The 19,821-nt window shown below is 41.6% G+C and overlaps 1 protein-coding gene across 1 annotated transcript in view; it reads right to left on the reverse strand.

The window, feature by feature from the left end:
- The window catches only part of LOC111861379 (gamma-aminobutyric acid receptor subunit beta-like), a 32,309-nt gene that overhangs the window by 8,427 nt on the left and 4,061 nt on the right, over positions 1-19,821 (reverse strand). The window contains exons 2-3 of the mRNA XM_023845896.2: positions 17,943-18,058; positions 6,046-6,113 (exon numbers count right to left, since the gene is read on the reverse strand). Of these exons, the coding sequence (XP_023701664.1) occupies positions 6,046-6,113; positions 17,943-18,058 (184 nt within the window). The remainder of the gene's footprint in view (positions 1-6,045; positions 6,114-17,942; positions 18,059-19,821) is intronic.

Genomic DNA, 19,821 nt, shown 5'->3' on the forward strand with positions numbered 1-19,821 from the left:
TTCTCTTATGTATGAAAAAAACCTGTATTTAATTCATGATTTTCATTCCCCTTTCCATTGAAAAATGTATATTCTCCTGCTGGTGCGATGCCACCTCCACCCCATCTGACCTCCTGTACTCCAGCTAAATGTAACTTATATTTTAAGATTTCTTCTGCCACTGCTCCGAACGAACCTGCCCTATACAAACTTCAAACATTCCAAGTGCCAAATCTCATGTCCATTTTCTAGGTCCAAGGATTTGTGTTCATTTTCGTAAAAAAGTAATTTTTTTACGGTGAGGAGTTGTTAGCCCCACGCCCAACCCCCAAGCTGGAGGACCACCCCATGTCAGCTGTCCGCGACTGTTTATTCAATATATTCGCAGATTCCCTCCTAAACTGGAGGGCGTCTCCTCCATCCGCAATCTGAGGACGCGCCATGCCGTGGTGACAAGGGACCCACCTAACATGGGGGAACAATTATAACAAATAAAAATTTGATTCAGGAGGAAATTAAGGGGAGATTGAATTTGGGTAATGCTTGCTACCATTCAGTCCAGAAACATATGTATTCTCTTCTGCTTCCTCCCCCAAAAAAATTAGAATGTACAAAACTATAATTTTGACTGTGGTTCTGTATGGGTGTGAAACTTGGTCTCTGACGTTATAAGGGGAGCACAGACTGAGGGTATTTGAGAACATGGTGTTGAGAATATTTGACCGAAGAGAGATGAAGTGACAGGAGGTTAGGGAAAACTGCATAATGAGGAGCTTCATAACTTGTACTCTTCGTCAAGTGCAATTTGAATGATCAAGTCGAGGATGAGATGGGCAGGGCGCGTAGCACGAATGGGGCGAAGAGAAATGCGTGTAGGATATTGGTGAGAAAGCCAGAAGGAAATAGACCACTAGGAAGACCAAGATATAGGTTGGTGGATAATATTAAAATGGATCTTAGAGGGATAGGATGGATGGCATGACTTGGATTCACCGATAGAGGGCTCTTGTGAACACGGTAATGAACCTTCAGGTTCCATAAATTGCTGGGAAATTCCTGAGTAGCTGCCCAACTGGCGGCTTCTCAAGAAAGGCTCAGCTGCCTAAAGTTAGTTATCTGTCCACCATAGATTGGTGCATGGTAAATATGACCATCATAGCTCCAAAAGTGAGGCCCCTTCACAGTCCTCCCCTCCTCAAACATAAAACTGACATTTCCTCGGAAGTGGCTGTAATGATTTTGATGAAATGTTAGTATTTTGTGGAGACCATCTCCGTAAATACAAGAGCACAGGTGGTGTGTCTACAGGAAAATAATAATACGCCTTCTAAGCGGCACAGATGCATACATGAGAACGCATGTGCAGTGCTTTCACACCATTTTTAGCGTACTTTCCATATTTTGAAGGAAAAAATTGGAATCTTATGAAATAATTTTGTTGTCTCTATGTCCCGTTGTGTGCCCGTTTGTCTGTCATTTTTTTCGTTTTCTATGCAGTCCGTGTCATATCAAAGAACGTATGGGATCAGTTTTTCCCCCCATAACTTCTTGTTTATTTGTGTTTTATGGGTTAATCATTATTTAAATATGTCATACGAACCGTAAGATTGGGTACCATCAACTGTAATTAAAAAATTATAGACTACATAGAGAACTTCCAAATAACTGTTGAGGAAATTGCTGTGACCTCACCATTTCGCTCCCTCCCTCCTCCTAGAAATTTGAACCTTGTCTCTGTAGGATACATTAGATTCGCAACTACTACTGCTTACTTGCTTACTTATGGAGCTGAGCCCTTCTTGAGGAGCCGCCAATTCTGCAGCTACTCAAGAATTTTCCAGCATTTTATGGAACCTGAAGGTTCATTACCAGGTTCACAAAAGCCCTCTACCGGTCCTTATCCTCAGACTGATCAATCGTTATACCACCCCATCCTATCCCTCTAAGATCCATTTTAATATTGTCCACCCACCTACGCTTTTGTCTTCCCGGTGGTCTCTTTCCTTCTGGCTTTCCCACCTATATCCTATATGCATTCCTGGGCTCCCCCATTCGTGCTACATGACCTGCCCACCCCATCCTCCTTGACATGATCATTCTAATTATGCTTGGAGAAGAGTACAAGTTATGAAGTTCCTCATCATGCAGTTTTCTCCAACCTCCTGTCACTTCATCTCTCTTCGGTCCAAATATTCTCCTCAACACCCTCAGTCTATTTTCCTCCTTTACTGTCAGGGACCAACTACTGCTTACTACTCAGTTGAGGCAGCTCCTTAAGCAGCCTGTGTAATTATTTCGTTGGAAGATGCGCGTCGTTTGGTACGGAGAGGCAGAATGAAAGACATATCCTCTTTTTTGTGGCAAAGCCTCCATATTTGTATCCCTGCACTGAATTATCAGCTGCAGAAATGACACCTCAACGATCAAGAAGGAGTCCCCCCCCCTCACACCTACCGCAAGTGGCTGTGACGTCATTCACTTTGGCTCGAGGCAAGAGAACAAAGCCTGATTGTACTCTTGGTAACATATTAGAGATTTTGTAGAATCCCTGTCTTGAGAAACGGTCCGCCTTGCGTGTGTTAGGATCTTGGATTGAATGTCGAAGCAGCATATTGTTTTAAGTACGAGTATTTCACTTCCTATGGAGACTTAACTTGGATCCTATCCTGAGCTGGATGGATTCAGTCCATGTCGTACTCATATTCCTCTTAGATCCATCTTATTATTATCATTCATTTATCCGCAAGTTTCCTTTGTCTTCTCTTTACTCCGGGTTTGTTTTCCATTCTTTCCATATCCCCCCCCTTTCTTAACTTCAGTGATTTAATCACCCTAACATTATTGGTAAAGCTCCCTAGTGTGTAATTTTCTCCAATCCCATGCCTCTCTCTCTCTCTCTTCCAGATATTCCCTATAGTAATCTGTTCTCAAACACCCTCAGTATCGTATGGTTTCACCTGTGCGAGACCAAGTTTCACACCCGTAGGAAAGAAAATTTAAAATTATGTGTTAAACCTGGTTTGATTTGCCACATACAAGTATGCTAGTAATACAGGATGCCCTTGTAAATGTGAAAATAAAGTGAACGGATACTAGAGAGAGATTGCCCGTCTGTTTTTACATATTTCGTTTCTTATTTTAAGGAATTTTCGAGAATGTTATTACAGGTTGGTCTATACTGAGAGTTGCCGACAGTAATTTTATTTCATATTCGTCCAATGTAACCCCTACTTTACATGAAGCTCACAGCTGCCCCCTGCAGAACTCAACTTACTCAATTATAGCGCCATCTTTTCACAGCCTCCCTTGCAAAGCTCAGCTCATCTCACCTCAACTCCCTGTTAAGTCAAAGTTACGTTACGACCGACGGTCACTCGGCCAGTCTATCTTGGACTTGGAATGGAGGACCCATCTGGGTCTTACAGACAGATCTTTGTTACTGTCAGACAGTTGCAGGCTTGTTGATGTGGGGCGCTGTCTCTGACGACAAGAGGATCTGTCGTTTGCCAGAGTTAGTCAGCGGTAATAAGTCTGTTGTCAGTATGTACAATTTACATTATACATGCTATTAAATGTATCTATATACAACATATACAAGGCCTCTGTCAGTCCAGGCTCAGTACAACAGATCATGCCCCATCATTAATAGCTCCTGCTACAACGGCAGTCTAGTCACTTGAACAGTCGTATGCTTGACCGCCGTCAAGTTTAAGCCTCTTATATTTCCTGTGTCGCCGTTCGCCTTGTCCAATGTTGCGAACATTTGCATTCCGCGGGAACGTTTACCGAGCCATTGCTCTGAAACGGCCATTTGTTTCTTCGCCTGTTGCCTAGCAACGGTTGTACTCGTTTGTTTCGAGGTTTTTGCCTAGAAACGGGTATATACGCCGCAATATAATTTACATGTCTTACTGTCGTTCCTAAATTACTTGAACTTTTGCCACATTACCAAAGGATTTATTGGACTTTTATAATATATGATTTTGTATATGATGCTTACGAGATATGAATAGCTCTCTCTCTCTGGTTTGTTCTAATTCTCTACATGATTAACATTCTTGCGAATTTCCTGACTTAGTGCTGCACAGCTGGGTGGAAGCTGAAACCATTATCATTCCTGTCCGTAAGTAAATTTGGCCAACCGCGTGGTAATAAATATCCCAGTCTACACTTCAGGCACTTAATATCAGGGCGAGTTTATGCTGATACTTGAATCTCTTTCATTCATTTGCATTTTCTCAGATGTCATGGAGCGCGTTCTCAACCCTGGAGAGAGACTATTAAATTCGCCCTGTCCGTCCGTCTGTACGCATGAAACAACTCGAGAACCGCTGAACAGATTTGCATAGAGAAGAAAGTCGTCTTCTGGGTTTTGGCGCCGTGTATTCTTCGTTTTGGCCGACGTTTCGGAGGAACGTATCGCCTCCNGCATAAAATTTGATATTGTAGTTTATTAATAAACTTATGACGATGTTCCAATTTTGGTTGAAATCGGACAGAAGTAACAGGAACTTTGCATGAAGAGCTGCATGCGTTTATGCACATAATTATTTTTCATGTTATAACCTGGGAGCTAACAGCTCCTAAATAGCTCTACTCCGTGGGATTATGTTACAGTTCGCTCGCATTTTATGCGAGGATACATTCCTGAAGACAGCATAATTCAAGACAAGTTTTGAAACACGTGATTCTTTCCTAATTTTTTCGTGATCCGCGTTATTTAAAACTTTACGCGTCAAATGAGACTTTATTAATATTTTATTATATATCGTACTAATTCAAATTCGCATAAAATGCGACCGCACTGCATATCTCATGTCGTAGTAGAGGACCGTGTGAAGTTTCATAATAATTCCAGATGACCAGTAAATTCAAGGTTCATCATTGTATTCACAAAAGACCGCCATAGGAAAAAAAAGACAAAAATCTAACTCCGTGGCTTTAGTCCGCAAGCTAACTATACTAACCGAGCGACCGCCGCTTGTCGGTGAAGTTAGTGCCAACTTTTGCGGATAGAGGGTGTCACGTGGTCAGCGCAACGGATCCCCACGGCCGTTAATTTCGGTTATCCTAAGCAAATTAATACATTCACAGCTTGTTTTCTTAAGGTCACTTTTAACATCCTAGGGTTTCTGAATTCCCTCGTTTCATGAAATCACCGAGCAGGTTGGCATAACGGTAATACTGTAAATTTGTTTTAGAAAGTTCTTGGTTGCCTACTCCCCTCCAAATACTGCCGAGGTCAAGATTACGTGGATCTATACATCCACTCCCCCATACGCCTTCATGGCGCAGTGATTAGTTAAGCACGGGGACAACTTTACCTTTTTACCTTAGTTGCTGGGACACCGAGTTTCTTGACTGAGTGTTTCATTATTTTCCTCAGTCGTTTCAGGTAAATTTCTCAATAGTGTGTCAAATAGATCACGACCGCTTCCAGATTCGTTCCAATTTATTATTCACCCATCACTCTACTGTTCGGCCCTATATAGTCATGAGATATAGCGTCGTTAAATAACAACAAAAAATGCAATGAAGTGTCCCTTCTGAAATGATCTTGTCGCTCCATGTGCGCTGCCTACCTCATCCTGTCTTTAACCCTTCGCGAACAATTTTCACATTTTGTGAGGTTCTCACGGCGGGGCGCTGTAGGTCTGCATTCTTGTGGGAAAACAATACAAATTTGTGAATGTACAGGATGTGTCATTTAAAATGCAACACTAGCTACCCCTCTACTTTTTGCCATACTTCTCACGATCAATCTGGAGACCGCGTTTAAAACGTGGTCTGTAACACTCGGTGGCGCTTAAATTTAACTGCTAATAAAAATAAAGGAAAAGACGGGACGATTGTAACAGTAAACTTTTATTAATATATTTACAAAGTAGAACTATAAGATAAATTCTAAAACAATTTTACAGTATCTGCAATCACAATGTTATAATCGTCTTCCCCCGTAAATTTTATTAGTAAGATTTTATAGATAGTATCACTGCAGATTGAAATGCGTAAAATGTTACTATTGGCCCCAGTCTCCCCTATAATAATGTTCGTCGTGGTACGTACCATATTAACTTCAGAGATGGAATCAAAACTCGCAATTGTCAAGTCCATACCCACGTATAAAGGATCGCCTGTAAAGAATAAATAACAATTAAGTGTGACAACAGCCGACAGGATTCGAAGCCAATATACAGTTTCTAAATTAATTAGAGCCGGCAGCCAGGCCACTGTATATTATTTACTCTCACACTACAACATAAAATTGGTCATATTAGTGAAATTAGCCTGACATGTTTCGAACCATTGAATTTCATCCTTGGGTGTGATCCACATCTCCTGAGCCGTTTTAATGTAGATGTTACCAGACCAGGGTAAGTTATCATATAAAGATGTACAGGGTGTCCGGATTAAAGGTATCCTAAGTAAAATAATTATATCTCAAAGAATTTTTTATACACATTAATGAGTTAAACTATTGTCGCGCAGCCGAGGTGATCTCTTTGGGGCATCACCATAAGACGTCGAATAATTATTTTCTAATACAAAGTTTCAATTAATTCGTAGGATAAGGACTCAGTCTTGACTAGAGTCGAAGGAGTTCGAAGGATGAAGAAAGTTAAGTGAAGAAAATTGTTTAATTAGACTTTCCAGAAATAGAATAAGTAAATCTTCAAGTACAATGGATGTACACTCGACCAGTCGTTGTTGGTCTCTCCTCTGTCCACACACTAAAACTTACTTCTTATATCATGCTTACATTTTACAATTAAGTTCAATTTATCATTTCTTAACACACAGGGATGTAGTGAGCAGTTCCACATATGGTCATATGATCTTTTGAACCCGGTCTATGATACATAAGGGTGCAGTGAGCAGTTCCATATATGGTCATATGATCTTTTGAACCCAGGCCGAGATACTTCTCAACCCTTCTGTCTAGTCATAACATGTGTGTTTGTGACGGTCTAATCAGAGGACCAGGTCAACAAATAACTAACTTCTTACTGTCTACTGCGGTTAGGAAATATTCAGATTACGAAAGTACATGTTAAATGCAATAGTCAAATTATCCCTTATAACTACTACTTATGCCATACTACATCATACTACGTCACACTACATAATCGTACATCACACTACACTACACTACATTACACTATCAACGTTTTTTTTCTGCATATATAACTTTCTCAATAAATTTAAATGTGGGCTCCCTTGGTGGCACGACAAATATCGAGGCTTGAAGCATGTTTGGTGTTACCATAGCCACAGCGTTCCTTACGCAGGCTTTCAGGTGTTGAAGGTCTTGATCTTAACCTGGTAGACAATGTTCTTCACATAACCCCACAAGAAAAAATCCACTGGGGTTAAATCTGGCGACCTAGGAGGCCAAGCGATTGGTCCACATCTGCCAATTCATATCCCAGCCATCTCTCTGTCCAGGTGATTCCTAACATGGTGGCAAAAATGTGACGGCATATGCGCGTAAGCCGAGTATGAAAAAAAAACTTTCCGATGGCATAAACCGGGTACGTGTATGACAATTAGTGTCCGAGATATAAAATTTTTATTTTGGATACATTTCATCCGGATAACCTATATAACTATTTATTTATTTATAGTTTGGTGGTAAAGTTCACGCATGTTCACGGCAGTGATAGTTCACATTCTGAAAGAACGTGCTGCTTCCATCTTCAGGGTTGTTTATCCATATTTCCTATAGGCACAGATCGTTCTCCTTTTCCTTACCCCTCCCTTTGGTTTCATGACCATGACCTGCCCATAAACCAAGGCATTTCCTGAGCTTACACGCTTCAACCATGAAGATGGAGGTACCATGTTCCTCCGAAAAGTCGGTATCGATCAACAAGACCACATGATGCCACTAATCAGAAGACCAGAATTGTGAAGTTATATTGAGAGTCACGGTTTCTGAATGCCATAAACAATAGCTTATTAATCCATAGGATTCTATGCCGGTGTTGTATTCCAGTTAATGTAATTAGCTATTATATTATTGTTATCAATATGAACACAGTAAAAAATATTAAGTTAGTTATCTAAATGCTTTCTGCGCGAGTTGGCATCTTCTGTTATAGCAGATATACGAGGTACATTGTAGGCAGAGGAGATGTTGCGCTTCGCCGAGTCAGAATTCAGCTGTTTGCAAAGCTAATAAAAATAAAGATATAACACATTGTAACTAATTTTACGCTGTTACTTCATTAAATGTGCGCCGTGCCGTAATGTATCGATTAAAGGTTGTAGATTATATCGATATATATCGAAATGTTCAAAACCAGTTACGGATACAAAAAGAAAATAGTACATGACGTACGATATACATTATTGGATTTGAGCTTCATACAACGCTGAATATGAAGTGTACTATCTTCTTGATTGTAATTTCGTGTAGTTCCATAAAAGTCCAACGACGTTTCGGAGGAACGTATTGCCCCTATCTTCAAGGTAGCCCAAGCAAGGCGCAGGCAGGATCATATTCTTCAAGCTGTAGATCATTTTAAATATTTTTGACATGGTTTAATGTTCAACGACATTGAAGAAAAATATGTGTATGTTTTATGTCCTGTATTTTATATATGGTTTTTAATAACAATATCAGTAGCTGAGATTATATAGCGTGGAATGTTAGGATTTTTAGGAAATAATGAAGTGGAAGGAAGCTGTCAAGGCATAATATGACGTACAGCATTGTCTGGAGGGACTGAGCAAGATCGCGAAACACCCCTGTCTGGTAGAATGTCTATGACTACAGAAAAAAAAACAAATTAGACTTACAGAATATCGGCCTACGCGCAACGATTTTGAAAGCTTTATCTGTAGGTTGTAACATTTGTATTGATCTCTAATTTGTTTCATGCATCATATGTTCCCCAATTATTACGCGTCGGCGCTGTGTAGTACTGACTCTCTGACGTGATGTCTGGTATTGTTACAGTTTCCTATCCATAGATCATCTTTGTGCTTCACAGCACCAAATGGTCCATATCTCTCGTTCCACTTCACTGACTCTCGTTCACATGAACATGTAAACAGTGGCCATTTTGTCTTATTTGTACAAAGATAAATAAATGTATAGTGGAGAGTTTGTGTTCGTCACCCCATGTGTTTCTTCTATGAAAATTTTGAACCGATATCGGTGACATTTTGTATTGCGGGTCTGTTTTGAACGTGTTGAAGTAATTCCAGAATCATTACATATGCTAATTTCATTGAACTTTATCGCAGAAACTTAAAATTTTACAAAATAATTTGTACATTAATAATTGTTCTGTTTAAGGTCTACAATTTTTTATGATATATTTTACGATGTGGTGAAGACTTAATGAAATATATTCTATAGGGTTCTGACGATGGTGAATGACACACAGAATTACTGGGTTTTTGGACTTTTTCCATCATCCGGAATGCTAGGTAATAGAGGACACGACGTTTCGGAAACCGGATCTGTTTCCGTCTTCAGGTGATGAAGGAATACACCTACTCAGTTGGGCCCCTTAGAAAGAGCTAATCTCAGACCACTGATTGAAATTAGCTCTTTCTAAGGAGCCCAACTAGGTAGATGTCTTCCTTCCTCACCTGAAGACGGAAACACAACCGGTTTCCGAATCATCGTGTCCTCTATTACCTAGAAATCCGGACGATGGAAAAAGTCCAAAAACGCAGTAATATTTAATGAAATATAACTAAAACTAATGTCCGACTCTGTACAGTTTGGTATCTGTATTGTTATTAACTTGTTAACAATCCTTTTGTATCTGCAATAAATGAACATCAAGGCCAATGAATATGAAAAGTCCCGAAGAACGTATATGAAAAACTTGAGTTTCAAATTGCAATGCGTCTTTTGACGCTCATTAAACAAAACAAGTGAAAGTTTGAGATTCTAATGACGAAGAACATTGGGATTGTAGCCCTGTAGTTTATGATACCAGTGTAGTTTCGTTGGTAGCTAACAACGTTTCGGATAAGCCTGCTGCCTTCATCGTCAGGTAGAGATATTTGTAACCACCATGAGAATACGTGATCCGTCAAAGCCAGACGACCACAAATATCAGTAGGGCCTACTTTGTGCGCAGTTTCAGTTTCTGCTTGTTTGAGTAGGTTAGAAGAGTTTATCATATACTTCAGTTGGGTTGGATGTGTCTTGCAATTCATAGGTTGCGGTTTCATCGAACTCGCGCCCGTGGCTTAAGGAAGTAGATTGTAACAGACGTGAGGAGTTAATAGAGCCACTTTTATGACTATTTTTACGATGTCTTAAAAGAAATACTGCGCTGATGAAGACAGTTTATGACAGTCACAAATAAACATCGCGTTAAAACAAATAATTATCTTGCGCTCTGGCGCACTGCGTGAAAAACACCGAACTAAACACAGGAGTGAGTGACTGAGTGTCGGTAGTCGTGGATGTACACAGGACCGAGCACGGTGGCTCAAACGCCAGCGTCTCTGATTTGTATTCAGGAAGCGTCAGGTTTAAATATCAACCGGGATACGTACTCCCATGACGTAGTTTTCCTCAGTCCCTCGAGGCGAATTTCGATGTAGTACCTCAAATTAGAGGGGCACGCAGTAGCGTAGTTGGTTGAGGCACTATGTTACAAGCTCGAAGTTCGCGAGTTCAATTCCCGATAAGGTCATTGGATTTTTTAAATTGACCTAATCCTTCCAGTCGCACTGTGGCCCTGGGGTTGACTCAGCCTCTAACAGAAACGAGTACCAGGAATCTTCCTGGGGGTAAGAGGCGACCGTCATGTATGGGTGACAACATCACCGCCATCTATGAGCCGATTGTCTAGAAAATGCGGGAGTCTCGACGTCTCACAACCCTATGGGCCTACACGGCCTGTTATAGAGATAGCTTCACTTAAATTTACATGTGTTCCATAGAGCTTACAGAAACTAGGACAGAGCAGATCGCGTATCTCTTGTAGTTCTTGGAGTGTTCATTTTCAATTCTATTGAACACGAGAGCCCTAGCCACGCAGCACACTATCACATCCACGATTTTTAATTTTGGGGCTTCATCTTTGAGCTGGAACTTGGTTACAGAGCCAAGAAGTTGTTTCAAATTAAAAAAAAAATGAATTTGGTTCACTGAATTTATGTATTTCTTACGATTCTCAGAATATGCCACGATTATTCGCTTAATAACATCAACTGATTGGTCATCGTAATTGAAACGCGTATTTTCTGTGAGGAAAAGGTAAAGCTATCCCTGTAACAGACCATGGAGGCCCATAAGGTTGTGAGACGTTGAGGGTCCCACATTATCTAGACAATCGGCTCACAGATGGCGGTAAGGTTGTCATCCTTACGCCCTATACCCCCAGGAAGATTCCAGGTACTCATTTTTGTTAGAGGCTGAGTCGACCCCAGGGCCATAGTGCGGCTGGAAGAATTAGGTCAATTGAAAAACTCAACATCATCGGAACTCGAACCCGCTACCTCCCGGCTTGTAGCCTCAACCAACTACGCTACCGCGCGCCCCCTTTTCTCTGAGGTAGGAGGTGAATTTTTATATGTTACTCATAATGATGTTATGCCCCAGAGGATTAACATTTATAGCTTTGCTGTTGTCTGTGCTGACAAGAGGTATGTACATATTGCCCCTGTGGGTCTGTCGAGTATATCCAAAACTCAGCCTACTTCAATCGAATTCTGTTGAGTACTCTGCTGAAGAAACACGAAGAGTGTTGTAACTACCCCGGGCGAGTAACAGAATATAATTCATGTCAATTTTCATGTGTTTGTGGCATGTCTTAAGTTTTTTGGAACATACAAATGGATTCATTTGTTGCCTTTACTTTCGGAAGGAGAATGATAACTTTACGTCATCAATAACGTTTTGACATGATCTCGAAAGAAAGAACGTTTCGTACACAGAAGAGAGTACCACTTAGGAGATCCTATTTCTTTGCGAGTTATCACACGCTCCGAGAGCATCCCATGTACAGTCCCTTCGGGCTGCCGACGTTTCTTGTCTCTTTATCCTATAAAAACGTGTACCGGTTCCCAGAGCCCTTCAGTTCCATAAATATTGATGCAGTGAGTACCGAATTATTTCTTATAGGTTTATGTTTGCTTATCGTAACGACGCTATCTCGACTGAATAGGACCGAAATTTGCAGTTGACTTATTACCGCTCGCATTTCGTATTCAGGAAATCGCAGGTTCAGAACTCTGTACTCAGACCGTTTTTTCCTAAGATTCCTTGGGGTTTTCTCAGTCCCTCCAGGGAAGCTCTGGGATAGTACCTCAAATCAGGCCATAATCCCAATTTGTTACCGATAACTCGGTCGGTACAGCGGCTAGGCTACGGGATTGACGCCCGAGGAGTCGAGCTTCGATTCCCGGTAGGGGCAGGAGATTTTTGAATTCTTCATAACGTCCAGAGCGGTTCTGGGGTCCACTCAACCTCCTCTAAAATGACTACCGGGGGCCTTTTTCTCGTGGTTAAAACTGCAGCAGTTTACTTTACTTTACCTTTACCTTCAATCGTCTCGTTATTCGACGCTACTAACAGCGTCGTTAAACAGACTGTAATGTCACCACATATTCTCTAACTTTTCATGGGGGTCTGCTACCTTCACCTACACTTCCACCCTGATGATGTAAGCAGTACACGGTGTGTCAAGGATCCGTTAGGACTCATTTCTTTAAATTTTGTCCTGCAATGCCATCTGTTGGAGAATTGTGGGGTTAAGATTCTTCAGCTGTGGCTGTCTATAATTTCAAAGCGCAAGCATCGCTGCATCGTGTGTTCTGACCTTGAATATAACAGTACTGTTCTGACGCTCGTCGGAAAATGGCGGTTGAACAGAGAGCCAACATCAAATTTTCTTTGAAGTTTAGGCAAAACAGCCGGAGAAGCGTACGAAATGATGAAAAGTGTGTACGGTAGTGATTGTTTGAGTCGCTCGAACATTTTTCGATGGTATGCTATATTTCGTGACGGCAGGGAGAGCATTGAAGACGCTCCACATGCATCAAAGCCGAGAACAAATCGCACTGAAGAAAATGTGAAAATATTGACCGAAATCCTTGCACGAGACAGATGTGTCTCTACAAGACCCATGGTGGAGTTTTGGGAATACCAAAAAGTACTGTGCATCAAATTTTGACCGAGGATTTAGGCAAACGGAAGGTCTGTGCGCGGTTTGTACCGCACGCGCTGTCAGGCGATGAAAAACATGCCAGTGTGGAACACTGCAAAGACATGTTACGGTAGGCCCAAAGTGATAAAAAATTTACAAAATCGATTGTTATTGGTGACAAGACATGTGTTTTCAATATGAGCTTCTCACAAAGAGACAGAGTGTAGTGTGGTTGAGCTCAAAGAAGCCGAAACCAAGTAAAGTGCACATGCAAAAGAGTCTAGTAAAGACACTGCTAACCGTTTTCTTCGATTCCAAAGGAATCATTCACAAGGAATTTCTGCCAGAAGGTCAAACAGTGAATTCTGATTATTATTTCGGAGTCCTCAACCGTTTGTGGGCGAGAATTCGTCGAATTATACCGGAATATCTAGAGCAAGGTTCTTGGTCGCTCCTCCACGACAATGCCCCACCCCACAAATCGAAGATCTTGCGCGATTTTTTGGCCAGAAAATGGATCACAGTCCTTGATCATCTTTCGTATTCCCCAGATTTGGCTCCAGCAGATTTCTGGTTGTTCCCAAAAGTTAAGTTGGCGATGAAAGGAGACCGTCACGATACCATCCAGGACATCCAAAGGGAATCTACCGCAGTTTTAAATGAGATTCCACAAAAGGAGTACAGTGACTGTTTTCGAAAACTTTTCAATCGATTCAGAAGGAGACTATTTTGAATAAAAAGAGTGAAGTTTTGAAAATAATTCACGTCTTATATTTTTAATGAACACAGTCCTAACAGAACCTGGACACACTGTGTATGTCACAGCGAAATGTTAACCCCCACCTACCAGACTACACGGCATCTGATCCCAGAAGACGACAATATGGCTCATACGTATGGTGTGAGAAGCGAGGGCGGTGAGCGTCAGTCACAATATTTTGCTTACCTTTTTAAGCCATTCGAGAATTTTTAGCCTACTTTCCGTACTTTCCAAAAATAAGAGAAGGCTAATGAGATCACCTTGCTGTCTGTGTGTCTATTTTTTAATCGCCTTATTGTCTGTGTATCCCCCCTGTTCGTTTTCTGTGCGGTCCATGTCATGTGAAAGGAAAGCAGGCGATTAGTTATACCCAGAACTTATATTTTATAAAAATACAGAGGGTGGGATACAGATTCCTTGATTCACCTTCCCCACTCCCTACCGGCGCTATGTACATGTTTTGAAATGGTTTCCGATAAATTCTTTGCCAAACTGACCGACTGGTCCAGTGACACTGACCTAAATCGGTTCAGCATTTCGGTTTAGAGTGTGAACGTGGCGGTCGCGTAGGCAGCCCAAGACTCAGCCAATCAATACTGTTCCCACTGGTGACAGTGTGAGGTTGGTAGCCGTGAGGGGCAGTCCGCTTCTTCAATGCCGGTCCCGTGAGGCAGGATGAGAGCGGGTTGCGTTGCCAGGGATGTGACAACTTCTATATCAGCACATTCTCACTCACTTATGGTTAAATGACGATTCTATCAATGGTTCAGTTTTTGTGGTTTGCTTTACTACGCTGTCAGTATCCAGACCACTGAGCCCGAACATAAGGCCACTCCCTATTTCTCCAATGAGAAAATCTGGGGGGGGGGGTTTCAACAAAATTGAATACGCCTAAATCCATTGAGCTGAGCCCTTCTTGCGAAACAGCCAGTTGGGCAGCTACTCAAGAATTTCCCAGTATTTCATGCAACTCGAAGGCTCATTATCGTCTTGACAAAAGCTCTCCACTGGACCCTATCCTGAGCCAGATCAATTCAGTCCATACCGCCCAATTCTATCTCTCTAAGATCCATCGTAAAATTATCCTCCCACCTACGTCTAGGTCATCCTAGTTGTCTTTTTCCTTCTGTCTTCCCCACCAAAATACTATATGCATTCCGGGTCTTGCATGCGTGCTACATGCCCTGCACGTCTCATCCTCCTAGGCTTGATCATTATAATTATACTTGGAGAAGAGTACAAGCTATGAAGCTCCTCATTATGCTAGGTACGAGTGTCTTAACAAATACCTTTAGAATTAACAATTAGAATTCTACTCAATATTTATTCTTAAGGGGCCGAAAATAAGATGACCCCACTGTTCTAAGAAGCTAATTCACTGACTGGTAAATTGCTCCTGGTCCTCGCCAGCACAATCATTCTGCTATCCTACAATTTACCTCTGTATAATCTAGCGCCTGATAGCGTCATAAAGTAATCCACAAGAAAATAATGTGGCATGTAGACCCGTTGCTAGGCAACGATCGCGAGACAAACAACTAGACAACGGCCCGTAAACAACAACAGAGGAATCGTGTTTTCTATGTGGTCTGTGCCGAGACGTTATAAACAGGACAAGTTAGTGAGGAGTGAGTCATCAAACAAAATGGCTGCTACAGTCCATAGGCCGCTCAAACTCATACAATATAATGCAAATGACATTTGGAGACAGCGCTATGAGCTCAGTAAACAGCTGCAAGACTTACTTATAGATATGACTCTGCTCTCAGAGACACATCTCAAACTTCATGAGAGATTCTTCATTCCAAATTATCTCTTTTATCGGACTGACCGCTTCCCGGGAGCATTCCCCATAACCGTGTAGACCTATGCTATATGTGCGATATATGTATTTGACAAAGTCGAAGCCTATTCATAAGTGACAAACCCACCTTCTCGTCAGAGAGGATGTTACATACAGACTATGACCGCAAGGGTTCAGTTGCAAAAAGAAAAATTGCCATGATCTTCAAGGAGCTTGGCGCCAAGGCGAACTGAATTGGAGGCAAACCGCCAGTCGTAAAGTAGCTTTGACTGACTCTCTGACTCAGAGCTAGTCAGTGAAGAGTTGGTTGGTGAGTCACTGAGTTATATAACCGCTGGGGTTCAGTTCTTGTGAGCTGTTGCTGTGAGAAGCTGGTAACTGAGGCACGGGGGAACAGCTCAGGAACCCGGATGAAGGGGAGTGTCCTCCGTTGGAAACCGTTACCAGACAACGACTGCGGAAGAAGCAGCAGACTGAGAAGATTTAAGTGTGTGCTGTACTGAACTGTAAAGCGTACGAATTAGTGAAACGGTTACAATTATTTGTAGTCACGGATTTATATAAGAATTCAATAAATCCAATTACCAATTCAAACTCCGTCTACTCACACTCAATCATGTGACAGTATTTAAGAAGTGCGTTTTATATTAAGTTGTGTGTTTGCAATGTGTAGCACTCTAGTCTTAAAAGTAATTAGCCTTTTGTTATGGACTCACTCTTCGGCTGTCCTCACTTCGGGCAACAACGGATTTCAATCTGCAGTAAATGTAAATCAGATCCTGCTTAACGTCACAAAGACACGCCTAGAAAGTTCTAGACCATCCATTTTATAAGTTAGCCTCTAGAACACAGCGGTTGCTGTGTATACCATCTGCTTTAACATTAAAATTCTTTTCGTTCAACCCACAGAGTGTACGTATGGGCTTCGTGTGATTCTGAGAATAAAGAGCGATTTAATTGGTATTTTTAATGGAGGCGTATTGTGTTTCCTGTGAGGTACGGACTGAACTTGTAAGTATTAGTTAGAATAACTTCGTGCTGCAGAGGGTTAACCCATCAAATTATGGAGGTCCTTTGATGTAGCGTATCCCATCTTAATTATTTATAATTAAGCTCATCAAGATTGTTAAATCACTTCCGATGTTTAAAATGTTCTTCGAGTAAGGATTAAAGATTCTGTTTGTATTTATGCGACGCTGATAATGAACAGGTCACTTATATGCTTCTTTATTTCTCTTTGTCCGTGTCTCTTATAAAGTTTCTGTAGGATTTAGAAGTACGTGTAACTCAGATATGTAGAGGATAACTTTTTGTTAATCCTGGCGATAATCCAGAACCAAATGGTACGTTATATCCATAATGAAAATATTTACCAATATATTACGTTCTACTAACTACGTACGTATATTAAGCAAAATACGTGCATGTTAATATGTAATAACTGTTCCAATTGGCCCATTTTAATACTTATCTCTCACCTACCGGTAGAAGCCGGTGTAGCTCAGTCGGTAGAAGCTACAGGCTGAACTACCGGGGAATAAATTCCGATTCTCGACAGGGATAAAAGATTTTTCTAGTATTCATAGCGTCCAGACCGCCTCTGGGCCCCACACGGCCTCCTATACTCCGGGCACCAAGGACTTTTTTTCCCCCCCTGGTGGTTAAGGGGTCGGGGCGTGAAGCTGACCACTCACATCCATCTAGTACTGAGGTTAAGAATGGCGAAGCTATGACTTCACTCCCTCATGCACCTTCATAGCGTGTTGAAAGTACCTTTTTTTTTGACAAAAATAACGTGGTTTTAATATATACTAATTACACACAAAATGGTATCCCTAAATTTTTGGACTGTTAACTTATGTTTTCTGCTACAGGGTGATCCTTTCAGAGGAGACCCCGTATTAATAATTATATTCACGGATGACGAACGTTGGAAACTCTGGCCCCGTGTTTGCCTGCCCGATTCGCACTCCTCATGCAGTTAGTTACACTATTTGCGAAAAGGAATTTCGTACTGGCTTGTGTCTCCAGGCGGAAGGAAACCAATTTCAGCAACTCTGCAATAGAGTTATCCCGATATACTTGTATTTATTAGAATGAATCACCCTGTAGCTTCAGCATATGAACTGGAACCGGGTGTCGTAATGTACCGCCCTAACTTCGTGCTAATATGTTCACCTTCGACCGCATGATGTCTCAACCTCTGCCCATGCCTCAGTTGGTTGGGCCCAAAGTTAGGGTGTTTTATTGATTAACTACGTCATGCAAGACCCACCTCCGAAGTTCGGTCTCAGCCGAATGTCGTACCCTTGCAACAGTCTGGAGATCGTTTGGGTCACGTTCTCTAGGCGGTCCGACTGGGATTGTTGCTGCTGCTTCTGCTGCTCGTTGCTGTGGAAACAAACGAAACAGTTAACGTATGCGCTCGTCCTTTAATAGCTTTCATTTGCCCTAGATTTGTTTCCTTCAAATAAAAATATATGTCGGTATAGCTCCAGGTTTGACTGCCCGTGTTCGATTCCCGGCAGAACAAGATTTTTTCTTCTCCATGCCGTCCAAACCGACTCTGCGACCCACCCAGCCTCCTGTCCAACAGATACGGGGGAAGATTTCCTCGAAGATAAAGGGACCACAGCGTGAAGCTGACCACTCACCTCCATCTAGTGCCGAGGTCAAGAATGGTGAAGCTATACCTCCACTCCTCCATATATCTTCATGGCGCAGTGCTTAATTAAGCGTAGGGACAACTTTACCTTTTATCTTCCAGAACTAATCAATAATATAAACATTACATTGCATGGAGCAGCGAGAAAAAAATTATTTTCTTTCACAGTGGTCAATTTTAAAATTGCCAAATTCCGTCGGATCGAAAGTCAGATGAATAGTAGTAGAATTTCAACTTGAATTTAATATTTTTTTTTAAGTTAGATTATCAATTGGCATTATAACTACTTAACTTCATTATATTGTACTTTCCCTTAAAAGTTGTGTTACCCCGCTAGTAAAAGGAATTCATAGCGTTTTGGAACCCGAAATTTCATTGCCATATTCACAAGAATCCGCCACTGGTTCCTGCCCTTAGCCAGAATAATCCCTTCGACTCATTCCCACCATACTCCCTCATCAATCTTAGTATTATCCTCCCATCTATGCCAAGATCTCTTAAGTGGTATCTTCCCTTCAATATTTTCCCAAAGAAACTCTGCGTGAATTTCGCAACCATCCCACGCATGCTACATGCCACGCCCATCCTATTCTAGTTGAGTTGATAAACATACGAGACACCAAGCTGCTGTTGCTTCCGCCCTTCGAGTTCAGATGCTCCCCCGTAGCTCAGCCTGAGAGACAAAGTTTCGCACCCGCACGGAACTACAGGTTGACGGCAGACCTGAAGACTGGAGACCCAAGGATTTTCCCAACTCCAGAATCCTTACTTATGTTAATACCTTCATTTTATCACTGATTCATTTCCATTTGTAAATTGATTTTCCACAGATCTTTTTTTTTTTCATTATGTCGTACCGAGCAGTTTTGTCGTAGCGGTATCACTGTAGACTTATATTTCGGGGGTGCTGGGTTTGAGTGTCGATTAGAACACCACCTATCTTGTTTTGGCCGTTTCCTGGTCTTCCTCAACCCCACAGGCAACTGCCTGGATACTACGTCGGTTAGCCCACGACGCCTTTGTTCCCCAACCTCACCACTCGACGCCAAATAAGCTAAGCTACTGTCGGCGCTGTAAAATAAGCAAGCAGAAAATTACTGTATCCGAAAATGATACATTCTTACTTAGACTTAATTTGGGGGGAGGGATGACAGAATGGTTGAGAAAATTACATCTTGAGGAGCTTCATAGTGTGTAATCTCATTGTGGTATTGAGTCAAGGATGATAAGTTGCCTGGGGCATGCAGTACGCAAGGGAGAGATAAGAAATGCATAACAAAATTTTGATTGTATCAACTGAAGATAATAAGATCAGTTTGGAAGCTCAGGCTCAAACCTGGAGAAGATCTAGAAGTTTATGACGATGATACATTAATACAGATATTGTTTCTGGACATTATCCTTAGTCCTGTTTATATCTCAAGGCACATGACGTTTCGGAGACTGGATTCTGTCTCCGTCTTCAGGTAAAACCTACTCAGTTGGACCC

Source organism: Cryptotermes secundus, unplaced genomic scaffold (assembly GCF_002891405.2).
Source record: "Cryptotermes secundus unplaced genomic scaffold, Csec_1.0 scaffold289, whole genome shotgun sequence".
Taxonomy (NCBI): Eukaryota; Metazoa; Arthropoda; class Insecta; order Blattodea; family Kalotermitidae; genus Cryptotermes; species Cryptotermes secundus.